The 26927-nt window shown below is 41.8% G+C and overlaps 1 protein-coding gene across 2 annotated transcripts in view; it reads left to right on the top strand.

Annotated features, from left to right (window-relative positions):
* The window catches only part of LMAN1 (lectin, mannose binding 1), a 59892-nt gene that overhangs the window by 29015 nt on the left and 3950 nt on the right, over positions 1 to 26927 (top strand). The window contains exons 6-11 of one of the 2 annotated variants that reach the window (XM_030192997.1): positions 1522 to 1645; positions 4263 to 4321; positions 17511 to 17643; positions 20184 to 20362; positions 20477 to 20547; positions 25206 to 25359. In XM_030192997.1, the coding sequence (XP_030048857.1) occupies positions 1522 to 1645; positions 4263 to 4321; positions 17511 to 17643; positions 20184 to 20362; positions 20477 to 20547; positions 25206 to 25359 (720 nt within the window). Of the gene's footprint in view, positions 1 to 1521; positions 1646 to 4262; positions 4322 to 17510; positions 17644 to 20180; positions 20363 to 20476; positions 20548 to 25205; positions 25360 to 26927 lie in introns of both variants that reach the window. The other variant, XM_030192996.1, reaches the window with a different exon arrangement.

The following is a 26927-nucleotide window of genomic DNA, read 5'->3' as shown; positions in this document are numbered from 1 at the left end:
CGGATTTCTAACCTTCCTCATGATCAAGGATACCCCACGAGGTGAGATTTTGCGTGGAGCCCCAGATCTTTGTCGATTGACAGTCATTTTGTACTTCTTCCATTTTCTTACTATGGCACCAACAGTTGTCTCCTTCTCGCCCAGCGTCTTACTGATGGTTTTGTAGCCCATTCCAGCCTTGTGCAGGTGTATGATCTTGTCCCTGACATCCTTAGACAGCTCCTTGCTCTTGGCCATTTTGTAGAGGTTAGAGTCTGACTGATTCACTGAGTCTGTGGACAGGTGTCTTTCATACAGGTGACCATTGCCGACAGCTGTCTGTCATGCAGGTAACGAGTTGATTTGGAGCATCTACCTGGTCTGTAGGGGCCAGATCTCTTACTGGTTGGTGGGGGATCAAATACTTATTTCCCTCTGCAGAATGCAAATAAATTCATATACTTTCCACAATGTGATTTTCCGGATTTAATTTGTGATGTGCTATCTCTCACTGTTACCAATAACCTACCCTTCAATTATGGGCTGCTCATGTCTTTGTCAGTGGGCAAACTTACAAAATCAGCAAGGGATCAAATACTTATTTCCCCCACTGTACATTCTCCCCCCCCCCCCCCCCCCCCCCCCCAAACATCCGGCTTAATAGCACAATTTAACTACACGTAAAACTTACATACGATTTGCTTTGCTGTTGTCTTTATGATAAATTTGCAGTGTACTGTGAAGTTTATTTAACTAGGAATGTGTATAAACAGCACCTTTGTATTAACTGCAACCTCTCTAGTCAAAATGAGTATTAGCTGTGGCTTAGATGTGTGAAAATACAGTAATTGCAGAACGGTATACCTGCATGTGTGCACCAGGATGCATGTACATGGCACCCAGTCTGCTTGTGGACATTCCCGAGGGTGTAATTTGTGCAAATCAAGGCACCTGTGTTTTAAGTACATGCACACATCTTACACCACCTTCAGAGCTTATCTGTGTAATGATAACTTCAAATTATCAAAAGCTTTAGCTAGAATTGGTCAATGATTTGATATATAAATAACCTTCAGAGCCTATGAGAATTTGTGCATTGCTAGCTGAGTGGTTATTTTATAAAGTCACGTAACAGGCTTGTCCAAACTTTTTTTTTTTTTTTAAATTGGGGGCCATGTTTAATATTTTATAACATTTTGATGAGCAAACACTCCATGCTCTCTCATGCCCTCTACCAGCCTTTCGATCACGTACCTTCTCTATCCATGAGCTGTGCAGTGGCAGAAATCTGGGTTGGTCTCTCAGTTTCAAGTCTCCCTCTCTTCCTCCCCTCCCTCAGGGATCTCTTGCACTATATCGAGGGTCAAAGTGGAATTGTGACAGCCTTTAGGCCTGCTCCTTTCTCAAATCAGTTTTGTCAAGTTTTAACCTGTTGCCACAGCACAGTATATCAAACAACTGGGACAGACTAGGTTCTTTATGTTCTGTCATCTACTCTTATTGCATATTCAATGTTTTTCTGACCTAGTACATTTGTTATAGGTGATGATCAACAATGGATTTACTCCCAATAAAGAAGACTATGAGTTTTGTCTGAAGGTGGATAAGATGATGCTACCGAAACAAGGTTACTTTGGAATATCTGCAGCGACGGGAGGACTTGCAGGTGATCTTTTCATTAAATTTTCAGTATTACTCGACTGTATTTGATAATGGCTGTTGCCCAAAAAAATTAAGTCCTTCTTTAGGTAACAAATGTTTTTTAAACCTAACCAGAAGCATGAGAAAGCAGATACATGTATATATTTCTTGTCATATAAACTCTGTGTTCTCTTTGTGATGTATTTTTGCATGCTCATGTGGAGGGATGACATTTAAATCTGACTTTGGCCGTTCTGCTCAAAATGTTAAAAATTCAAGTGATGACTATAATTTTCGAGACAGCAAAATGTTTTAGCTTTTTGTTTCAAAGATGGCCATTTGATAGATGTTGCTGTACTCGGTGCGTCTATATTTTTGGACAATTAAAAAAAAAAAAAAAAAAAAAAAAGTTGACAAACACACAAACTCAAGCCATTGGAATGTAGGAGGAAGCCAGAAGTCTTTAGACTGGCCAAACAGACATCCTAGCAGAGCAATGGGGCACCCTAGGGAGCACTGCAGTGGACTTCACATTAAAGGTCCCAGGTGCATATTTCACCCTTATCCCCTTATATTATATGGTGAGCCCTGCAAAACCCACCAAAAACTTACTGTACTCAACTATACACCACTACAATAACCCTTATGGCTGCAGGTGTCTCCTATATGTGGGTACAGTAGGTTTTTCTTTTTTTTTTTGGGGGGGGGGGGGCTGACACTTTTTCCATCGCAAGCTTAACAGTTGGGATTATGGGTCTGAGTCCTCTTCTCTACAGTGCATTGCACCAACCACTAAGCTACTCCAGGGTCCTGCTTGCTGCTTTAATAGGACTGGCAGTAACACCTGAGGCTGGCTTAGAGGTTGGTGTGTATTGTTGCTTTCACATCGTAGGGGAGTATAAGGGGGTGTCATTCCTTTATTCCTCCAGTGGTCATCTGGTCGTGTAGGGCACTTCTTTGTGGCTTAGTTGTTGTTAAAATAGGTCTAGCTCAAAATGTCTTGGTTTTAGTCCTGGACGGTTTTGCTTTGCCAGAAACACCAGAAGAGGAATGAAATGTTCTGCAGTGTAGAAAGTAGTCCAAAGAAGAGCAGAACACACATCTTAGTATGATAAATAGGCTTTATTTGTGCACTCTGTAAAATGTCCTGACTTGGCCAAGTTTTGCCTCACTAGAGGCTGTGTCAGGGGCTAAAACAGCTATTGTGGTCCCAAGGGCACAAATGTTCAGTGGAGCTAAAATCCAATGAAAGCAGCAATAGAAATGCCACAACCATCTCTCTCATTCACTGAAAATTTAGAGTGCGCTAATGCTAGAGACACCTATAAGACTATATGGATGTCTCTAGCATTAGCATGCGTTAAAAACGCTAGTGTACCTTAGTAAACAGGTCCCTAGGAGTGTTATCTTGTGTGTGCGGCTTTATTTACTTCTAAGAGTAAGCCTGGCTTTGTGCTTCTCCAAATAAGTGAGCTAAAAAGCCAATCTATATACTTTTTTTTTCAAATGTACAGGTGTGATTTTTACCTTCTTACAAATAGCACATGTGCTCAAAGGTGTTGCATATTTTAACTGTGGCTGGCACTTAGTAATTTTTTGAAATTTTACATGAAGTATGTGGGTTCAAAGTGCTTGCGTAGCTGATTAACTATGTGTGCCATTTGAAAATTGACCCCGTTGTGTCACTAGGAAAGCATTTTTCAGTCCTCTTGGTTAGATTGCAAACACATGGTTGGATTTTAAAAGGGAAAGTCCCTGGTGTCTTGACGCTATTTGCTGCATGCTCTTTTGGGGTGGAGAAGTAGTAAGAAGTGGTTTTAAAAGAAAATCTCTGCATCTACTTCAACTGGCCTGCCCTTTGGGGGGTCAGTGTTTGTGCAGTCGGCAGTGTGCATGACTCGTTTATTTATTTATTGTATTTGTATCCCACGTTTTCCCACCTCTTTGCTGGCTCAATGTGGCTTACAATATATCATGGATACTGGAAATAGAAAAGGATATACATTTGGTTTTACAGAAGGATTTGGGTTACATGGTCATGAAGTACAAGATAGTGGTATTACAGAAGACATTGACAGACATTATGAATACAAGATAGTGGTATTACAGAAGACATTGACAGACATTATGAATACAAGATACTGGTTTTACAGAAGACGTTCTCAGACATTAGAAATACAAGATCATGGTGTAGCAGAGACATTGTAAAACGCATTATGACGTTTCTAGATGTATTTGGAGATTTTACATATTTTATTCTTTGTGGTATATCTTTTCAAAGAGATGAGTCTTTCGTAGTTTATGGAAGTTGGTCAGTTCATAGGTCGCTTTCAAATAGCGTGGTAGCGCGTTTACCTGTGGAAAATCCTTTTAGAATATCGTCTTCCTAAGTGACTTTGTTTGCTTTATTACATCAGTCTTGTAGCACTAGTTTGAGCCTTGTGCCGCTCAGGGGCCTTCCCAATTTCACAGTTTTTTTTTTTTCCCTATGCAATCTAAATAGAAAAACTCAGGTAACAGCCCTCTGCTACTACTGAGAGTTTTTTGTTTGTTTTTTCATTGTCTCAGTAGTATTTCTAACACTAGCACCATTCACTCTTTTTTTTTTTTTTTTTTTTTTTCCTATTTACATTTGACTTCAGATGATCACGATGTCTTGTCCTTCCTGACTTTTCAGTTGACTGAACCTGGGAAAACAGTAGTAAGTATTTGTATGTATTTTGGCTGTAATCTACTCTGATTTAATTTGGAATTGACACAGAGCTGGAAAGTATCTTAATATGTTGTCTGCCTATCAGGTAACAAATGCAATAAAACAATCAGACTATGGATTAACTGTGCACCACTGTGTAGCCATTAGGCTACATACATATCATACAAATAAACCAAACGCAGCCTGATCTCATAAATTTATAATACCTTCTAAAACATTTAGGACACTGAGAATCTGTGGATTTAGCTAGGTAAGAAGCAGTAAGAAGCCTTTTTAAACAAATATGCCTTTAGTTGTTTCTGAAAGGCTGGATTAGAAAGGAGTTTCCATTAAGACTGGCCAAGAGGCAAAGACTTCCATAAGTCTAGCCTGGCTACATAGAAAACTTGAATGACTCTTGCAGCTTAATCTGCGGATAAGATGCCACATGTTGTAAACACTTGTCTGAGAAATGGTGTTCTGAAAAGGCAAATTCTTAACAATACAATAACTGCACCAAAATTCTAAAATGTTCATTGTGTAAATGTGATCTAAATTTTCTGAGCTGTTGCATTTAAAAAAAACAAAAAAAAAACTACTTCCATCTGAATTCACTTAGGACTTCCAAGAAAGGATCGAATCTAAAATCACACCTAGTATTTTTCCACAATTCTTCAAAAAAAAACATCAATCCCCCAAATTGAAGGGATTTCCTTTGATTTTAATATTAAAAGAATTGCGTAAACCAAAGCAGTTTTGTCTACATTTAGGGCTCCTTTTTACAAAGACACCCTAGCGATTCCCATGCAGCAAATCCAATGACGTCCATAGGGCATAGGAATTGAATGGGCTTTGTCACATTTGCCACACCGGAATCACTAGCATGGTTTATAAAAGCCCTTAGTTTTAAATGATGAGAGGTAATCTGGCAATCCACCCAAGCAAAAATTTTTGGCAACAAGAGTGTTTATATTTCCTGTTTTAGAAAACACAACTTTGTCATCAGCATAAGAATTGAAACTAATACCAAGCTTTCTCATTGCTACTATTATTTTAGCACTTCTAGACATATGCAACACTGTACATAAATTTGAGAACGACAGCCCCTTGGACAAACAGCACTTGTATTCTATTCAATACATAGAAATGGGATAAATAAGGGATTAGGGAGATATGAGCACGACAGAGCATAGCCACTGGTGGGCTTGGGTGAACCTGGGCCCATTCACTTTCAGCTCAGTCCCACCCAGCAGCAGTTCAGCCAGGGCTGCTTTTACCAGTGGGGGGAAAGTCTTCATAAAGGGGGCCTAGCCACCCAATTGCCTGATGTTAAATTTAGCCCCAAGCCATGTGCCAGTATCTTTCTCTCTCTCTTCCCTCCTGTACACATGTTCAGTATTGTGACAAGCACAGAGACATGAGTTAATGAAAGCAGTGTTTTGATGGTTTCAGTAGAGTAATGTTTCCTGGTATGTTAGAGGCGTAAGTTATCTGGGAAGGTTGCCCTGACTTGATGGATATTGCTTTAGAAAGCTGGAATTTTTGGAGACAGTGTGTTTTATATGAGGGCTTATGTTTTTTGTTTACTTAACATAAGAGATAATTGATACCTTTGATTGAAGTATATTGAGGCCTGATCTAATGGCAAAATTTTGTATAGTGTGTCTGTTTTGGAAAATGAATGTTGAAGTTACGCATGCAAAAGTGCGGTAGTACTTTATAAAAAAGCTTGCTAAATGCAGAGTCTCTTATACACACTGCACGCTCTCTTCTCCACCCGCCCCCTTCCAAAACCTTGTTTTGTAAAATGGTTCCCTTTTGCTGTGTGTTGCACCAAAACACACACATTTCAGGGTAACATAGTAACATAGTAACATAGTAGATGACGGCAGAAAAAGACCCGCACGGTCCATCTAGTCTGCCCACGACAAACTCATATGTGTATACCTTACCCTGATCTGTACCTGTCCCTTCCAGGGCACAGCCGTACAAATCTGTGTAGCAGTATTTCCCATCTCCCAACCACCAGTCCCTCCTCCCATCACCGGCTCCGGCACAGACCCCGTATAAAAAGTCTGCCCTCCCCCATCCTAGCCTCTCAACCACCAACCCCTCTTCCCCCTGCCACCCAATTTCAGTTAAGCTTCTGTGGATCCATTCCTTCTGCACAGGACAGGCATAAAGGAATCCTGTGCAGAAGGAATGGATCCACAGAAGCTTAACTGAAATTGGGTGGCAGGGGGAAGAGGGGTTGGTGGTTGAGAGGCTAGGATGGGGGAGGGCAGACTTTTTATACGGGGTCTGTGCCGGAGCCGGTGATGGGAGGAGGGACTGGTGGTTGGGAGATGGGAAATACTGCTACACAGATTTGTACGGCTGTGCCCTGGAAGGGACAGGTACAGATCAGGGTAAGGTATACACATATGAGTTTGTCGTGGGCAGACTAGATGGACCGTGCGGGTCTTTTTCTGCCGTCATCTACTATGTTACTATGTTACTATGTTACCCTGAAATGTGTGTGTTTTGGTGCAACACACAGCAAAAGGGAACCATTTTACAAAACAAGGTTTTGGAAGGGGGCGGGTGGAGAAGAGAGCGGTTTTATTATACTTTTATTAAAAAGTGGCAGAATTTGGAAATTCATATGGGAAACTGATTAGAGTGGTCTTCCAAAACTTAATTTTCATGGTGGTTGTGAATGCCAGAAAGGTAAACACAATGCCCTCCTTCATCTTCCTTCCCATCAAGCTCTCCACCCAATCCCAGGTCCAGGTAACTGTTCATGCTCAGGGTCAGATGAAAAATTAGTTGATAGCTGTGTTTGACTTGAAGCAGGGGAATTTTTCTATAATATACATGTATTTTAGAACAGCAATACAGAAGATGTGTATACCTTGAAGGTCCACTCATACCGTGGCTTGGTGGTCTTCAGAGATTTGAAGGAGACAGAGTCAACATAAGTACCACCTTTTCTAAAATTGCTACTTTTACATGTGTAAATCAGCACTTTTACTTGTATAAATAGCATATAACCTAAAATCACTTCCTGTAGCACTATGAAAACATAACATGATGTTTAGACTATACAGCAAATCAGTTGCCCATCCACACTAGCTGCTGAGCTGTCTAGTATTTTCTTGTCTCAAAGATTTTCTGTGCGTGTCCCATGCTTTCTTGGGATCTACTGCCCTTGTTTTTTTACACCACTTCCACTGGGAGTCTGACCCATCCCAAATCTGCCGCTACTCCTTTTATTCCTTGACACCATCTTCCAGAGCTTCTTTTCCATTGAGAGGCCTGCCTGCTGTGTATTTACCATGGAGGTATTTAGATGTCTATATATTTCCCCTATCTCACCTTTCCTTAATGTCGGACGTATTTAGATCTTTGCCTTATAAGCTTTATGATGATCATTGACCACTTTAGAAGCTGCCCTCTGAACTTACCCCATCCTGTTTATATCCTTCTGAAGGCATTGTCTCAAAAATTCTACACTGTACTCAAAGTGTAACCTGAGATGTAAAAGTACTATTGTTTCCTGTCGACCATTCCTCTCCCTCCGCACCCAAGCCTTCTGTCTTTTACGCATGCTTTATCTACCTCTCTAGCCGTTTATATCATGAAATACCAATACGCCTAGGTCCTGTTTTATATCGAGAACGTCGCACTCTTTACTGTTCCACTGCCAATTGCATAACTCTGCATTTGAGTGTGTGTTCTCAGGCTTTATAAAATCTCTCCTCATTTTTCATTCCTTCAGATTTTGGTATCCTCTACCAAAAGACAAACCTTTTTCTAATGGCCCTTCCATAATGTTGCTTTTGAAAATGCTAAGAGCTGCAGCACTCTTCTGGTAACACCCTTTTCTTTAAATTCTGTTTAACACTGTCTTGTCATCCCCACTCAAACTAGTAGTTTCTATCCCAGTCAGAGCACACACAGTATGGGCCCTAGTGTTACCTATTCAGAACCATATCTGAGTCCTTGCTAAAATCAAAGTACGAAACAAACCACAAAAAATGGCGGAAGATAAACCAAAACAGACCAAAAACCAAGGGAGTAAGAGCGCCAGAAAAGTTTAATGGGACCCTACACGGTCCGTGTTTCGGCCAACAGGCCTTCCTCAGGGGTAATAGTCCAAGCAGGACATGAGATTAAAATGTAAAAAACCAGCAGGGGGGCTTTCTCAATCAAGGTGAGGACATCAGCTCAATACACAGGGTAAGTCCAGTTGCATCTCTCAGTAGCTGTGTATTGAGCTGATGTCCTCACCTTGATTAAGGAAAACCCCCTGCTGGTTTTTTACGTTTTAATCTCATGTCCTGCTTGGACTATTACCCCTGAGGAAGGCCTGTTGGCCGAAACACGGACCGTGTAGGGTCCCATTAAACTTTTCTGGCATTCTTACTCCCTTGGTTTTTGGTCTGTTTTGGTTTATCTTCCGCCATTTTTTTGTGGTTTGTTTCGTGTTCACGGGAAATTTGGACCTTTCTTTTGTGTGTTTAAAATCAAAGTACACTAGGTCAAGTGTTCTCCCCGGATCCAACTCTATATGTTACCCAGTAAGTGATCATACTCCTGTGTCAAGTTCTACTTCTGGTAAAACCATGCTGCCTCAGATCCTGTAATCGCGTCCCAAATCTGAACCCTGGTAGTACTGAAACATGCAGTGGAGTGGAGAAAGGGAAAAGATCTGCTGCTCATGCTAGGATTGGAGCTGGCAAAATGCCTCTGTTTAGACTTTTGTTCCCTAAGACTGCATGGTTGATGTTCAGCTGTGCATGCTTTCTTGGGTGAAGGGGCAAATGTACATTCTCTCTTTGGTGCCCCCTTATGTGCATTCTAGATTCAGGACTGACTCTCAGGAGTCCTTCTCAGGCTCTGTAGGCACATGAATGTTTGTCACCTGGTTTCTCCACCTGACAAAGAAGGGTGTTTAATGGGTGGTATTTCCCTCCCTTCCCCCCCAAAAGAACCAAAACAAGCATGACTTAACATGGCTGATTGATAATTGTTTCATCTTATGTAACCATAGGCTTATAGCAAGTTCTAATTGTGCACTTTAAACAGTTGAGATATTAAACATCTTGAAGCATAACTGTTCAGAAAACAGCAAGAATCTCTTGAAGTGCATTCCTATAAAGCTTGTTTGGCTTTTTAAATTTTATATGGAGAATCTCCTTTTTATCTGTCAAAACTATTGTCCGGCCTTCTTCAATTTCTTCTTGAAAGATTCATGTGAATAAGTTTGAGTTGATTTCACCTTTATCTGTTAGAATGTTGTCCCTTTTCAAAAAAAAAATATTTCTTATGTAATTCCATCAATGTGGAATTCATTGCCGCTATTGATTTGGTGTGAAACCGATTACTTAAAATTTAAGAAAAAACTGAAGGCCTAGCTTTTTGTTTGAAAAATATTTAAATAATTGATAATGTTTTATATTCTTTTAATTCATTTCTGATTTTAAAAAAAAAAATTATTTTTTTAAATAAGATTCTTTTATGCCGATTTGGACATTTTATTATAAGCCGTCCATGTATAGACAGTATATAAATATTTTGTTGTTGTTGGCCTCAAATAACAATTTAGATAATTCAAGGCATTAATTCCACTACGATAATACCAGCTAGGTAAGGAACTCTTGTATCTTCCTCCACGTTGTATTATTAGTTGTCCTGCTCCCAGGGTGGGGTCTGACCATTTTATTTATTTATTTAGATTTTGCTCACACCTTTTTCAGTAATAGCTCAAGGTGAGTTACATGCAGGTACACTGGATATTTCTCTGTCCCAGGAGGACTCACAATCTAAGTTTGTACCTGAGGCAATGGATGGTTAAGTGACTTGCCCAAGATCACAAGGAGCAGCAGCGGGATTTGAACCAGCCACCTCTGGATTGCAAGCCCAGTGCTCTAATCACTAGGCCACTCCTCCACTCAGGGCAGTGCTTGAGGGCCCACCACAGTAGGGGGCCCTCTCTCTCCTATCCTCCATCTAGTTTAATCATTTTTGATAGTGATCTGGGCTTCCAATCACCTATCGGTCCACCCTTGCCTGCTACTCATTCTCCTTCCCAGGTCTCACTAATTGACAGGAGTACAGCTGGACCAGTGGTTGCTGGACATCTCAGAAGGATCTGTGATGCTCGGCCTTGCTGACCTGTCTTTGCTGCTTTTTTGTCCCAGAGCTTCCACCTCCAGGGGTTGTGTTTCCGCGACATCTGTTGTTGGACCAGCCTCCCAACTGAAGGGTTCGCTGCTCCACCGTCTCTATGCAACTGATCGTTCTGCCTGAAGGATGTTGGGTCTCCTGAGTTGGACCCCTCCCTCCTCTAGTTGCCTCTGTGCTTAGGACCTCCCCCCTGCTTAGAGGAATCACAACTCTGTGCACCTCTTAACTGCAGGACCACACAGCATTGCCTTGGACCATCTATCGTCTGTCTATTAGCACTGCAACCACTTCTTGTGAGCTGTCTGCTCTTTGCACTTCTCAGTTTCAGCTCAATATCTGATGGGGCCTTCCTCCTTGTGAGGAGCTTCCCTTGCCATGGGTTGCAACTTTGCTGGGTTCAGTGTTCTGTAACTCTGGCTCTCTGAATTAAGCTCCTTGTGATTCCAGCTGACAGAGTTCATGGACCACAGTTCAGCTAACCAGTTTGGAAACACCCTTCTCCTTTTAACAAGAGCTAGGCAGAGAGTAGGAAGACAAATGTTGCCTTAATTCACTCTGAAACCAGGTGCTTGGGAGAAATTCTATCTTTTTTTTTTTTTTTTTTTAGTTGAAGTCTGCCTTTCATAAGAACATAAGCATTGCCATACTAGGGACAGGCTGAAAGTCCAACAAGCCCAGTATCCTGTTTCTAACTGTGGCCAGTCCAGGTCACAAGTACCTGGCAAGATCCCAAAGAGTAAAACAGATTTTATGCTGCTTTATCCCAGGTAGAAATGGTAGATTTTCCCAAGTCCCTCTTAATAACGACTTATGGACTTTTATTTTAGGAACTTGTCCGAACCTTTCTTAAACCCTACAACTCTAACCACTTTTGCCACATTCTGTGGCAACAAATTCCTGTCACTTCATTCCAGTATATATGTTTATATATTCGTACACTTCAGCTTTGAATGATATTGTTTGTGTGTAAATAATAGTGATATTGGATTAGACGTGCGTGGACTATCCCCAACTTCCACTTTTTTGCCTACCTTCAGGTCAGAGATTATGCTCTAGCCACCGAGAGAGGGCTGAAGGTGCAGGTAGTTTTTTCACAATTGGACAAGTTCTTTCTGCAACTGCCTTCTAAGTTAAATAAGCTATCTCAATAGCACCTAGTGATTAGGGACACTAGGAGGGTACCTCATTTGGGGCAGTTAGCAGAAATTTGGAGCACAGGTCTAGGGTAAGGTATAACAGTTTCCCAGATGGAGGCTGCATTTGAAGGCCTATAAAGTGACACCCAATGCAGCGTTACAGGATATTGAATACAAAATTTTACACTGAGTTTACATCACAAGGCGTGGAAGTAGGTTGATGAGTTTGTGGGAGGATAATGTGTGACATGTGGGAACGGTCCGGGCACTTTTCTCCATTCCTTCATGGAATGTATCGAACTTTCCAATTTTTGGACCGCAATTTTAGGCGTAATTGACTCTATAGTACACCATTCTTTTGAATAGTCTTACACTGTAGTGTTGCTGGGAAGTAAAGGCCCGTTGGCTGCAAAGGGTGTGGTAGAGGCGCAGAGTAAATTCATCCTGCTGGCTACCCTGCTTGCTAAAAAGTGTATCTTGGACCCTTTAGCCCTGTATCGTTTGATATGGGGAAGAGGAGAGGAAAGGTTCGGGACTTACCCTCAACCCCAGCTGGAACTCGTTCTCAACAGCAATTGACACTGGAGCAAGTGGGAGTAACGCTGGGACCTGCTGCAGCTTCTTCCCCGAATATTGGTGCCGAGTTTGTTCACTCGGCTGACAGTGTAGACGGGGTTTCCCTAAACCCCATCGAACGTGCAGCTCCCCCACAACCAGGAAGTGGAAGCAAGGTAGCAGAGTCTGATGCCCGACTGCCCGAAGAGAAGGAAAGGAATGTTCAGAGAGGGAACCTGCCCTTGCCAGTAAGAACGGTGGAGAGTGTATTGGAAGGAGGTTACTTTACTAAAACTTCAAACATTCCAGGTAATATAATTACTATCCTAAACCAAACACTCCAAACCCCTCTCCTGGATATTTCAGTGGGCTCAGTAAAAAAAACCAGCTGTAGTGACATTGGAGTCACTCTGGGACTTAACCTATAATCTTCACTCGTCTTTACAAACTTTGATTCTGAAGAACACTTCAAAAATTAAAACTCTATCTGAAGCAGTTATAATTCAAGAACAAATAAATGCCCGTCAGTTTTCAGAGGTAAAACGTATGGGGGAAAGTTTAAGTAAATTAAAGACTGAGTCAAATTTCAATAAAGGAGAAAAATTTCTCCTATAGGAAAATGGAATACTTGGAAAACCAACTAAGGAGGTGCAATTTGAGATTTGACTAATTTCCCAAGATCACCATTGATGTCTCCTTTAGAAATGTTTAAAAAGTATTTAATTGATGTATTGGGAATGTCAAGAGAGTTGCTGCCTCCAATTGTGCGAGTACAACACTTCCAAGGTAAAACTTCGGTGAATAATGTGGTTCCCTAATCACAATCGGGATGCTATGAACTTAACATCTTTCTTGGAATCTTCGATGGAAGTCGTTTCCCAAAGAACCACTGCTGTGGTAACATTTGCCCTGGAAATGGACAGGGATGCTGTTCTGAGACTTTTCTTTAGAAATTTGGACTCTATGTTTTTAGGCTCAAAAATTTAGAATATATCCTGATTTAGCTAGAGAAACGCAGAAAAGGCGTAAAGCCTTTTTGGCGCTCCGTCAAAGGACTGTGGCCCTAGGGGCCATTTTCGTACTTAAATTTCCTTGTTTATTTTGTATTTCATTTCAAGCTAAGAATCTCCAATTTTTTGACCCTAAACAACTGGAGGAATTTTTGAAATCGAAAGAGGAATGAATGTGAATATCATAGTTTGAGAAACAGATGTACACTGTTTAAGATATATTGGGAAAAGCGAGTAGGTTGTGTGCGATTCCCTTATAATAACTTTTTTCAATTATAAATATTTCATTTTCTTGGATCTTTATTTCTGGAAATCATTTTTATAGGTCGATAGAATTAGATATATTTCAAACTTATGTTAGTAAACATTTCTTATGTTTCGATTTAAAAATTACAATTGCCATATTATCTCTGATATGTGTATAATATAAAAAAATTAATAAAGAATAAAAGAAAAAAGTGTATCTTGGGCTCATGGGCCGACCCAGCACCTCCATCTTTAGCAGTGTGGCACAGCATTATGTGTGAGATGGCGCAGTGGATAGCTATTTCTCTTAAATTCTCTTCCTCGCTGCAGCAGCGTTGCTACCGGGATCTCTGGAGTAGATAATGCTTCCATGTACCCAGTGGAGAGAGCAGAAGGGGAACAACCCATTTAAAGGTGTATCTGGACGGGTCTTAGGGGTGGAGGGGGAGGGAGGAGGCATTTTCTTTTGTTTTATTTCATAAAGTGAGCCTAGGGGGTGTTCCTCATTTTAGGTTACAAGTTTAGCCTTATTCTTATCTCTTCTGTTTAGGAGGTGTGTGAGGTATGTTGTGCATCGTTCTAAGGATGTTCATTGTATAATTGCTACTCTTGTGTGGGTAATCGCTGTTACTTTTCCTTTGGCTTACTCAAGGTATTTTCAAAAAAACAACCACAGTTAAGGGGGGGGGGGGGGGGGGGCGTTAAATTCACTAAAATGTGAATCGGGTGTTTTGATTATAACCTTGGTGTCCGGAAAGGTTGGGATGTGATTTTTGAGTTTAATGTTGCTTATGTGTACTTTGCGGCGTATTTGTAACGTGTTAGACGGACATGTTTATGATGTATTCTGTTGTTTGCATTTTTCTGATTTCAATAAAGATATTTAAAAAAAAATTTATTCAGTGTCCAATGCCTGTCAGACTTTTTGCAAAAGTGAAGGTGTAGTAGCCCACACTGGAGCATGGAACAATCCACATCCTCAATGTCTTATCTGCAAAAATGTAGTCAAGATAGGAATAAGTAGCATGTGAGGAGGAGAAAAAAGTGTAGTCCCTGACTGCTACCACCTTTGGATGAAGTGCAGTGGAGGCCACTTCAGCCTCATGGAGGATCTGCCAAACCTCTGCCAATTTGCTCACTCAATGCATTCCCCCCCCCCCCCCTCCCCCCCGCAGGGAAGCTCAGAGCAAATGGAAACAACCTAGCGATATTTAATGTTAGCTGACACCAGGAGATCCAAAACAGGCTTAATTCCCCAATGTTCCTGCAAGTTGTAGGCTGAAACGTCTTAATACACGGAGATCCAGGCTTCATTATACAGCAAAGGCAAAGCTTGTCTAGCCTGCAGCAAAACTTGCTCTTTATCCATATAGTGCAAAAACATGGCCCAATGTCCCGAGGAAAATTATCCTTTGACTTCCCCAGTGCACGGTGGACCCGCTCAAAGAGGATTGGCTCCTGATCACCCTCTGCTGCAAATAGTTGGCGGCACAGAGCCTGTACAATAACCAAGACATCCTCTGTTTCTCCTCCTCCTAGTACTCCCTGAAAACACAAATTCTTCCAGCATCTACGAATTTCAAGGTTGTGAACTTTTACATAATAACTCTTTGTTCTGATCAAAGAGCTGCTGATTAGACAGTTACTCCTTGTGATTCTCAACCTTTGCCTCCAGTTCCGCCATTCAGTTGCCCTGATCCCGCATGTCAGCACTTAAGTTGTCAGTGTGCTCCACAATATCTTCCTGAGACGCCTTAATCTCTGCCAAGCATTGCTGCAGACGCTGAGATCAAGCAGAAACTCCTCTAGCTTCTCCCAGTGAACCAGCGACAGAGCAGAGTTGGAGTCCGAAGCTGGAGCCAAGACAACATGGCAGCGAGGTGTGTTTGTGGTAGACTGCGACGCAACCTTCTCTTCCTTCTTACTTGCCAGATTCTGTTCCTTACTCATTAGAACAGGTAGAGAAGGCAAATAGCGAAGCAAATTTAGCCACAGATGGATGGTGCTGAATGGCGATGAATTTTGGAGTGAACAAGAGCGAAGGAATCGAGCTGCCATCTAGGTGGGCGACGTCACTTCCTCCTAATTTTACCAATTTTTACTACGTAGTTACTGATGCTTGCAGTTAAAAGTAAAAATGGCAGAGAGACCTAAATGATGATTCCTCAGTAAACCAAATGAAAAAGCAAAACCTTCAACAGGATTTTAGAATTGCAAACCTTGTCACGCAAGCAGTGGATCATCTCATCTTTAAATTTTGGTGTTCAGGGAATACAGCTTATGAGAACAGAGTTACCTGTGCTTGTTGAACTGGTTAAAAGTCTCCAGCCAAACAGAAGTGATGAGTTTGGTCACTTTGAAGCAGAGATGAAGCTGGCTGCAGTGCAGTTCTTGGTGAACAGACATATGTCTCTATCACAACAGACTGCTGTGCATCCCATGGAAAATTTTACATTGATATGACAGTCCACTGGATTTATAGTCTGCTAGACTGGCATTAAGACTGAAGAGTTTCCATACTTTTGGTATTCTTGCATCAGTTCTTGAAGATATTCAGAGTTTGCCATCATATGAAAAATAGGACAATAGATAATGATTTTAAATTTGTAAAAGCCTTCTCTGTAATTGGACAGCATGACATACAAGTGATGAATTAGCACTACTAATGCAGATGATAATGACATGATGATAGCATTCTTTGCTGTAAGGATGTCAAGTGTTGCAGACAGAGATTGCTTTGATCAATACCTGCAGACCCAGTTAAAAGGCATCGGTAATATTGCGGCCTGGCCTGATTTGAAGGAACTTTTTGTCAGACTGAACAATCCACTTCCTGATAGTGTAGTTGCTGAACTGTGGTGGATTAAAGACTTGCAAGTGCAGTCGCATGAGTAACAGTCATTCTCAAAATTTTTTACTAAAAGCAAAGTAGATTGAATTGTAGAACAATAAAATTGTTGGGATAAAAATGTTAATAGTTACATTCACTGTAGTTGCGGTACTTTTTTCTTTTTACTCAGTATTATGGGGATCTTTTACTAAGCTGTAGTAGCGGTTTTTTTAAGCTCATGGTAGAAATCAGCTGGCGGTAAACACCAAGACACCCATTATATTTCTATAGGCGTCTCGGCATTTACCACTTGCTGATTTCTATCACGAGCAAAAAATGCTACCGCTGCTTATGTGTTCTTCATTGTACTGTTACTTAAGTATTAAAATATACATTTATTTTTACTTTCACTTAAGTGCTTTGACCAACACTGGTGATACAATACAAACTTACAAACAAGAGCAAAGAAACCGTCCACAATATCAGAAAAATTAACGCACATGCCTCGTACGTAGAAATTGTACTTATCATTTTCAAATTGAGAAATTTCCCAATTATACCTCCCCCCAACCACCTAGATTCCAAGCCCCTTCATTCCCCTCCTGGACTGGTGTCAATAAAATAGAGTAGAAAACTAAAGATCAACAGGTTTCTTCCCTCAGTTCCCCAATCCATATAGCTAAGGAGCTTTGACTCGTATAACTCCCTAGGCTGACGTCTACTAGCCTACTCTACAAGTACCCTAACCACCTTCCAATCTCCCCTCCCCCAACGCCCCCCTAGTCCTAAAATAAAGGGATTGTTCAAAACCTAGACTAGATTTAACCAAAAGAAGTGTGTCCTACCATGTGAGAAGGGAAATCGCCCAGTTGAAAACTTCTCCCCTTTGGGGTCACGGATTGAATATGAGCCCCCCGTATGAAGTAAAAAAGCTTCTGTCGCTTGAAATAAGGCGCGTCTCTCGGAGCTCCATTAAAAGTAAATCATGGCACCTGTTACACCAATGTCACAGAACATCCCCTTGTGTCAAAAACTGGTGTGTTTAAACTAGAAAGTGGGTTCTGTTCCGTTACAGGAATGCATAGTTTTGTGAAAGTTTGGCATTAAGGGACTTTGCTACGTGCTGCCATGCTGTGATCTGGGGACATCCACAGGGAAGTGTACTTGCTAATTTGAGAATTAAGAGTTTGTATAGAGTCTGCAACCTGTATGGTTCCTTATGTTTTATGCTTGCTTGATATACTTTTCAGCCACCTCCAGATTCAGAAATTCCCGAGATGGAAAAAGATAAGTATCAAGAAGAATTTGAACATTTTCAGCAAGAACTAGACAAAAAGAAAGAAGAGTTTCAAAAGGACCATCCGGACATGCAGGAGCATCTAGGTAAGAGAAAAGGATTGCCTTTTTTTACTCCATGTTTGTGTGGAGGAGTAACCTAGTGGTTAGTGCACCAGACTTTGATACTGTAGAACTGGGTTTGATTCTCACTGCAGCTCCTTGTGACTCTGGGCAAGTCACTTTAACCCTCTATTGCCCCAGTCACTAATAAGTACCTGTATATGCTATGTAAACTGGTTTGAACATAGTTGCAAAAACCACAGAAAGGCTGTATATCAAGTTCCATTTCCCTTTCCCTAGATTCCATGTTTTAGGAAGAAGGGCATGCAAGTGGCATAATCTGAATGGTTCCTCACTCTTCTACAGGTCAACATTCAAAAGTAGTTCTGTGTTTGGTGTTATGCCAGACGTATAACTTTTTAAATTTGTGAGCCTAATACAGAAGCCTAGTACATGAATAAGAATATTCTACTATGTTTATAAAGGGCAATTCTGTTTTGTCTGTACGTCTGTGCACTAACTGTGCACCTAAATGTACAGAATACTGGCATTCAGGTGCCTAATATACACTTATCTGTGAAAATGCTGTTTGGGTGCCTAAAGCGCTCAAATCACGTTGGTTTTTGTAAGGAGGGGTGTTCACGTGGACAGGCCATACGCAGGGCAGACATTTGGAAGGGGCAACTTAAACAATACTGTTTGTTGCTTGCATGCCTGCTACATTTAGGCATCCCCATTTACACCAGGTCTGTGGCAGGTTATAAGTGGAGGCACCAATTCTTTATGGATGCTTAAGTGTCTGTGTTCATACAACATAAGATCTCACCCCATGTTACCAAGGTGCCTATATTGTAGAATTGCCTCCATAGGGCTATATATAGAGTGGGGAGGACAGCGTTAGGGCATATCAATACGCATAAAAGGGCCAGATTCTATATAAGGCGTCTTAATGTAGGTGTGTCATAATAGCTTGCATAGAGATATTATATAAACCGTGTCTACAGTAGGATGTAGGTTATAGAATAGTGGGTAGGCAGGAGAATGCACATATGTTTAGGTGCAGCCATTTACGCCACTGAAAGCATGGTGTAGATACCAGCACCTAAATGTACATGTGTTCCCTTGAATTCTATAACAATGTGTAAATGTGATTGACACCCCTGACGCACCTCTTTATATAATATGCCTAAAAAGAAGCACGTGTAAATTCCAGTTATTGCCAGTTAGTGATAATTGGTTAGCCAATTATGACTAATTGGCTCGTTGCTTAGTTGAGTTACATGTGCACCTCTGTGCACACAATTTAATGTACACTACTCGCTGCACCATATATAGAATCCAGGGGATAGTGACAGATTTTCAGCCACTATAAGGGCAATTCTGAAACCCAAGGTGGTCACATAAATGTGTGTGTTTCAAATGTAAATGATTAGAATAAACAAGATGGAAGCCCATAGGGCGGCTACTAAAATGGTGATAAAGTATATGGAAATGGACTTAACAGTCTCAATATGTATACTTTGGAAGAAAGGGAGATTTAAATGTCTCTGTGGAATAAATGCTTAGGAGGCAAGCCTTTTCATTTGAAAGGAAGCTCTGGCATAAGGGGGTATAGGATGAAAGTGAAAAGGGATAGACTCAGAAGTAACCTGAGGAAATAATTCACCACTCTTTCTATGAAGGTGGTAGGGATGAAGACTGTATCTGAATTCAAGAAAGTGTGGGACATGTACATAGGGATCTGTAAGGGCGAGAAAGGGGTAGTAGACAGTATGGATGGGCAGACTGGACAGGCCATATGGCTTTTTGTCTCTTGCTCTGTTTCTTTGCTAGCAGAGTGTACGCTTATTTGCAAGGGGTGGGACATAGGCATCCTCCCAGTTACACAAGTAACTTACAGAATACTGTAAGTTTAACATGTCCCTGCTGCATATAAGCACACACACTTGCCCAGCTCTAATGGATAACTGCAGATAAGTAAAGGTTAGATGTGCTGATACCAGGTTACGCTAGTATTCTATAATGGAACCTAAGCGTTTGGGTTCCTACTGCACAGCCTTAGGGCACGTAAATGGAGGCACCCAGTTAGAGCATATTTGTAGATTGCCAGGGCTTGACAGAAACCTGAAGAATAAAAAATTTAGGCTTTGCCAGCACAACATAGCAGTGGTCAGCTCGGTTGGAGCTTCAGAAAGCAAGTACCGTCAGCAGCAAGTGCTCTTTTTTTTTTTTTTTGCTTCCCCTCTCCCACCGTGGCATCTCTGACACATGTACACATGAGTCCCTCCCTCCATCTCTCTCCAGGCCCAGGTCCACTGCTGATCAGTTGCATGTCAGGCAGCATTCTTCTCTTTGGCCCAGTGCTGAATGTAAAATTGAACTGCCTGGGGGGGACATTCCCAGTTCAAAACTTGCTTCTTTAACAGCTAAGCTGTTCCTCAGTATGACTATTTTCATTGGCAATTTTTATTGTTTTCCAGTGGCCTTTCTTTTTGTTTTTGATGTTTTCTTCTCTATAAGTTAGTTCTAATAAATACCCAGAAGTAACAGTAGTGGTGAATAAGTACCTTTTTGTCCCACAGCAGATGATGTCTATGAGTCAATAGGTGATCGGGAACTGAGGCAGATCTTTGAGGGGCAGAACAGGATTCATCTTGAAATTAAGCAGCTTAACAGACAGCTGGATTTGATCCTCGATGAGCAGAGGAAGTATGTGGACAGGATTACAAAGAGAGGATCTGGTACTATGGGTGAGCAAGGGCAGGTGAGTTTCTAGAAGAAATGAGAGCTTTTATTTCAGGTAGGTAATACTGTGACACATTTTTCAGGCACATTAGAGGTTTCAGTGGTAAAAGAAGTCTATTCTGATTCATTTCAGGTCACAGAAAATGACCTTGAAGCTATTCTGAAAACTCAGGAGGACCTTCTGACTTATGTAAATGAGATCAAGTAAGAAGATAAGTATATTACAAGCAGACTAATTCAAATGTTCAAAAACTGAGGGAGGGTTTAATCATCCATAGAATAGCAGTCCTCTAATAAAATGTTTTGGACCATCAGAAGGATAAATTCTCTAAAAGTTTCATAATGATAATTGTCACAATCCATTTTGTCATAGGTCCATGGCGTTTATAAACAGTATGATATGATAGCTAATGTCTGAAATTCAAAAAGTTAATTTCTGAAACAAATAGCATATTTAAAGCTGAAATTAACTTATCTTGCCTAATCATAGGATCTCATCCTCCAGCATATCATGTTTCATATATCTGCATCAGGGAGGTCTTCTTTTTGGTATCACTATTTTTATTGTAAGAAAAGAATACATCTGTATAAAATCAATAACAATCCAAAAAGAGTATGAGTATCTAGTTATAAGAACATAAAATAAAAAAAACTCTCTCTGATATGAACTGCAAGTTTACTTAATAATATACTATATTCCTGTGAAGTGAGGGATCCCACTACATTGAAGACGTAGTGAGCTCAGAGTTACTGATGAGTTATGCACGCCTTGAGACAGCCCATGATGGCGAAATTTTGGCCATAATCGGTGTGATTGATTTTCTGTTACATGTCTGTGTTTACCACCAACTTAGACGTTTTAAGTATTCTTTCTTCTTTTTTGGATCCATGAGAAACATGATCTTCCTGTGAAGTTTTAGTAAAAATAGAAATGAGATAAGGGTTTTTTTATGCTGATGAAGAAAGTGTGACCCATTTTTTTCCTCCATACCCCACAAAAAGTATAGATTGGGTGGAGGTTGGGGTAAAGAGGATTTTTCCCCTTTCTCAGGAATATATTCTTTTGCACTTCACAAGAATATAGTATATTAAGTAAACTTGCAGTTCATATAAGAATTTTTTTTATTTTATGTTCTTAAAATCAATAACAGACCGTATTGAAACATTCCAACTAAAACATCAAGAAATGCAGTCATCCCCCTCCACCCTTCCTTATGCCTCTCTTAAATGCTATACTTATAAAGAGGAAATAAAATTGATCAGCCTTTGGTTCCTTCAAACTGACCGCTATTCAATATACCTTCCCCCCATCCCTTGCTTTCAACAGCTGATCCAGGCGAATCCGCTAATCATCTGACGGTTGAAAACAATGTCTGTCCATAGGTTGCTCCATTTCAGCCACAAGACATGGCCGTAAAATCCAATCATCAACAGCAGGTCAAGTACGTTGTTTCCAAAAGGCAGCAATCACACACTTAGCAGACAAAAGGCTAGTCCAATGCCATCTACGTTGCCATTTGTGACCCCCTAGGGCTCCATTGCCTAACAAACATAATTTAAGAGTCTTGTGACTATCAAGTTTCAAATCTGTAGTGATGCACTGAACAGCAGCATTCCAGAAATGTTGCACCTGAACACAAGTCCACCACATATGGAAAAAGTATCCTACAGAGCCAATATAAATCTGTTCTGTTAGATGGGTACATCACCTTCAGCCTAGCAGGGGTCAGTGCATGGAGGCTGATTCAAGAACAAACTTTCAGAACTTGAAATTCAGTCAGGGTTTCCTCTTTCTTCCCATGTAAAATGCTCCAGGCCAGCTTTTCAGCCTCTTTAGGATCAACCATTGCTCTTCACAGACTTAAATCACATCACTTTATGCCGCACATACAAAATTAGATTAGCACAGCTCACAATCAGTAAAGAGTAGGGCAAACCCCACACAATATATAATACAATAAAAAATAAAATTGACAGTAGTCATGATAGAACAAATTTCTTAACCACGTTTTAAGCAATTTTCTGATTAGCATATAATTTGACTGATGCTATAAGCAAATTAATATTTCACCATTTATTTAGTTGGTGGTAGAATGTCGGTGCAAGTTCTGTTTTGTTTACAACCTTTAAAGACAGGAAAATTGAAACCTTAAAAAATGTTTAGAATTAGCGGTGTAATTTTTATCCTGCATAATCGGTGGTACCTTATTATATTTTTTGATATCGAGTGAAGACTGTATTTTTGACAGAACGTATTCTCCATTTGTGTACCATTTATTGTGGAGCCATCCCATAGAGAATCAAAAAGGTAAAACACAATTTAAAAATAGAATGAGCTTCTGCTGGTAACCAGTGGAGACTGCACAACAGTGGCTTAGCACTTTCAATTGCTTTATCATCCTCTTGCCAGTAAGGGATCCTTTTGTGTTTTATCCATGTCTTTTGAATTCCATTGCTGCTGTTTGTCTCTAGCTCCTTTTAGGAGTCCATTCCTTGTATCTGCTACCTTTTTTCCTTGAAATAAATATTTTGTGGTGATCTTAATCTGCTTCTTTGAAGATTTATATCCAAGAACATAATGCAAAATTAGCACATGTTAATATTGTCATTATCTATCTGCCACAAGGCTCATTATATTCCTAAGTGTTAGTCAATGACCTCCTAAGCAAGCAAATAAAGTAGACAGACATTACAACACAATGATGGTAAAGACTTGGAAGATACTACAATAGCTAGTTTACTGCTCAGCAAAGCTTTTGTTCAAACCAGGGCACTACAACTTTTTTGAAAGAGAAAAAACAGCAACCTGATGCCACCCATGCTCTGTCCCTACCGTGCTCCCCATAACTTCAATGAGGGTAGCAGTGCAAACCCAACATATTATATTCACAACATTGAAAATAATTTTTTGTACCTTTTTGTTTGGTCATTTTATTTTTCAAATCATATTGGTCCCAGTGTCTGATTTCTGCTTCCCTCTGTCTTCTCTTAACTCACTTGCCAGGGTCTCCTGTCCATTTGACATTTCTTCTTTATCCATGTCCATCATTCATCGCCCATCTCTGTTTTCCTATATTTCCTTGTCCAGTATCTCCCCTGTGTTCATATCCCCTCATTCATCATTATTCCTCTGTGCACCCTGTGCCCAGCATATCCCTTCTGTGTTCCTATTCTCCCCCCTCTCCAGTGCCCAGCATTGTATTCTATTCCATATCCCCCTTCTCCCCCCCCCTCTTGTCAGGCATTGCCCCTCTGTGCCCATATGCCATTGCCATCCCCATACAGTATCTCACATTTGTGTGCCTTTCCCCATACTCCCACCTAATGCCCATCATCTCCCTTCTGTATCTGTACACTTCCCTATGTCCCCTTTCTCCCTCCTCCACACCAATGTGTCCCTCTCCTCTCTGATCCCACCCCAACCAGCTTCTCTTCCGCTCTCTCTTTTCTTCCCCTTTTGCATCTGGCTCTTTCTCCCACTGTGGGTTCAGCATTTGACTCCCTTTTCCTTTATCCCCTTGTCCATCATCTCTCTCCCTTCCGTCTAACCCCTCCCATAGGTCTAGCACCTTTCTCTCTTTACTCCAGCCCTCCTTACAGGTCCACATCTCTCCTTTCCCTTCAGCCATCCCCTGCATATCCAGCACCTCTCTTCCAGCCCCCCCCCCCCCCCCCCCACATGTCCAGCACCTCTCCCCTTCATTTCAACTCTCTTCATATCCAGCACTTCTCCCCTTTCCCTCCAACTCCCCCCCCCCATATCCAGCTCCACACCCCTTCCCTCCAACCTTTCCCCGTGCAAATCCAGCACCTCTCGCCTTCCCTCCAACCTTTCCCCTGCAAGTCCAGTACCTCCCTCCCTTCCGTTCTCTCCAACCCCCTGCCCCTCACAAGTCTAGCACCTCTCCCTTCCCTTCAGCCCACTCCCCTTGCAGAGCCAGCACCCCATTGTCTTCCTGACCCCCCCCAAACACACATCAAGAACCTCTCCCTTCCCTTCAGCCCCCTCCCCTTGCAGAGCCAGCAGAGACCACTGTCTTCCTCACTCTGTCCCACCCCCCCCCCACCACAGCGCTTGTATTCAACGCTATCGGTGCTGCCTCCCCCTGCACCTCAGTCTCCGACCCTCGCGGCAGCGCTTGCAATTTGCTACCGGCGCTGCCTGATCATCTCATAGACAAGGCGCCGACGACCTGCTGTGGGACCTTCCCTCTGCCACGTGCCGAGCAAATTACAAGCGCTGCCGCAGGAGTGGAAGGCAGAGACAAGTGCAGGAGGAGGCAGCGCCGATAGCATTAAATGCAGGCGCTACGGCGGGGGCAGGGTGGGAGAGGGCGAGCCGGCGAGGAGACACGGCGAGAGACTCATGATGGGCCTGGGCCCATCCAGGCCCACCCGTAGCTACGCCCCTGGTTCAAGCAGCTAAGTGTTTACTGCCGGAATCTATATAGCGTGCCTACAAATTCTATGGTGTGAGTAATTTAACAAGCTAATAAGTACTGATAATGACACTTAACAAGCAGTAATGAGCACTGAATAGAATTTAGGCACACAGCTTGCTAAGCGTATTCTATAACGATGTGTACCAAACTTCTAACACGCACAGGCAAAAAGGTGTTTGGTTATGGGCAGGGAAATGGGTGTTCTATGGGCGTTCTGAAATTTACACTCCTAGTTATGGAATATGGCCCAGTGTGCCTAAATCTACATGCTGGGATTTGTGCCACGTTTTTGTTAGTGTGAACAGTTGTGTGTAGATTTAGCTGCTGAAATATCAACTAAGCATATTCTATAATCGGTGCCTAAAAGATCATATGATTTTCTTTCATGGCACAGTAACCAACTATTCTTTTGTACTTCAGGAATTCTATGGGTGACGTTTTGAAACTATCAGGTGGTTCACAACATGCAGGGTCTGCAGGTGGGCTCTATGAATCAACCCAGCACTTCAGCGATATTAAAGAACATCTTCACGTGGTGAAAAAGGACATTGAAAATTTAGTACAGCAGAATTTGGTAATTTTCATGTTTTTCACTAATGGCAAGTTGTCATCTTGGATATTTAAGGTGTATAGCCTTCATGCTCTCGGGTCATTCAGACTGCCTGTATCACTGTGCATGCATTCTTTCATGTTCTGATTTTGAAACTTGTTTTAAAAGGAAAATACGTGCAGAGAATCACACTTGCCTTTTCTGTTGGTACTTTCCCAACCAAAACATTGTATGTATTTTCAAACTGCCACAGAAGACTACTTTCTGAGCAGAGCTATGTTAACAAAGAAACCACAAACAAAAGGATAACACATTTGGGATCTCAAAAGGTTTGAATTGGCCATTTTCCTTATCATTCTATTAGACCAGTTCAGACAAATGGGTTGAGTCTCCCCACCAGCAGATGGCGGTAGAGATACTGCTAGTATTTATGTATCTCCAGCAGATGGTGTAGGTCTGTTCTGGTGCAGCAGTTCCCTAGTGTAGGCCTGACTCCCCAGAGGACAGTTAATGGTTTACATTCCTTGAGGTTGAGTCAAGTGGTTTGGTGTTCTTGGGGTTGCCTTGCTCTTCGGAGCCCCAAGCTTTAGCTTATAGTCCTTAGCTTGGTGAGGCTCCAGTGGGTTCCCTTTCAGTTAGGGTTATTTGTTCTGGCCCATTCCACTCCTCCCCTACCATCAAGATCCTCTGTCATAGCGACCCCCCCCCCCCCCCAAAAAAAAAAAAAAATGGCTCTTCTTTATTCCACTGGCATGTCAGATGAATAAAGTTGCTTTTGTTTAAAGCCACAAAAGTTCACATACTCTTTGACTGGAGAACTGATCTGGGCAGGAGATTAGCAGTTGGCGTGAGGAGGATCCTGGGGTAAGTTAGCTGGGTCTGGAGTGTGGGAGAGGACATCCCCCAAGTTTGGACCACATGCTGGGATGTCCACATGGCCCAACGGTGTGAGCTCTGTGGGAGTGTTTGCAATGAGCTTGACCCATCCTTTGCTCCATGGAAGACATGAAAAGCTCCTTGAGTGCTTGGGCTAGGTGGTAAATTATGCCAAAAGTCACCTGGCTCTGTTGTAGGAGTTGGGAGTACCTCAAGGTTTGGTTCAACACCCTCCTGGGGGGGGGGCATTTGTCCTCCCTGAAAAGAGGGAACTCTGGGTTTAGAAGGCCCCATAGGCCTGGGACTACTTGCAGCTCGATGGATGAAAACCCACATAGGTCCGCTGCAGCAGGCATTGCTCTCCAGGTGGTTTCTGAAGTCTTAGGAGTTCAACATTCATCTTCCGTTTCCAGGGATGCTGTTGGAGTCAGCAGCTCAATGCAATTGCCGCTTCCTGTGACCTGTTTGCAATGATCCCCACCACATCCTCTAGAGTTTCCCTTTGGACGTGCGTGAGTTAGTGATGGTGACCACCAATGTGAGCGTTCAAGTTTGGGAGGTTCACTGTATGGGCTGAGTTGCACAGGGATAGTGGACCATCAATCTTCTGGAGATGAGAGCCATTTGCTTGGCACTACAGGAGTTGCTTCCCTTTTTGGAAGACAAGGTGGTCCAAGGGATGTCAGACAGTGCCACAGTGATGACCTATATCAACA

The sequence above is a fragment of the Microcaecilia unicolor genome, chromosome 2 (genome assembly GCF_901765095.1).
Source record: "Microcaecilia unicolor chromosome 2, aMicUni1.1, whole genome shotgun sequence".
NCBI lineage: Eukaryota > Metazoa > Chordata > Amphibia > Gymnophiona > Siphonopidae > Microcaecilia > Microcaecilia unicolor.
Note: the sequence above shows the minus strand (reverse complement) of the source record. Positions and strands in the feature narration are given on the sequence as shown.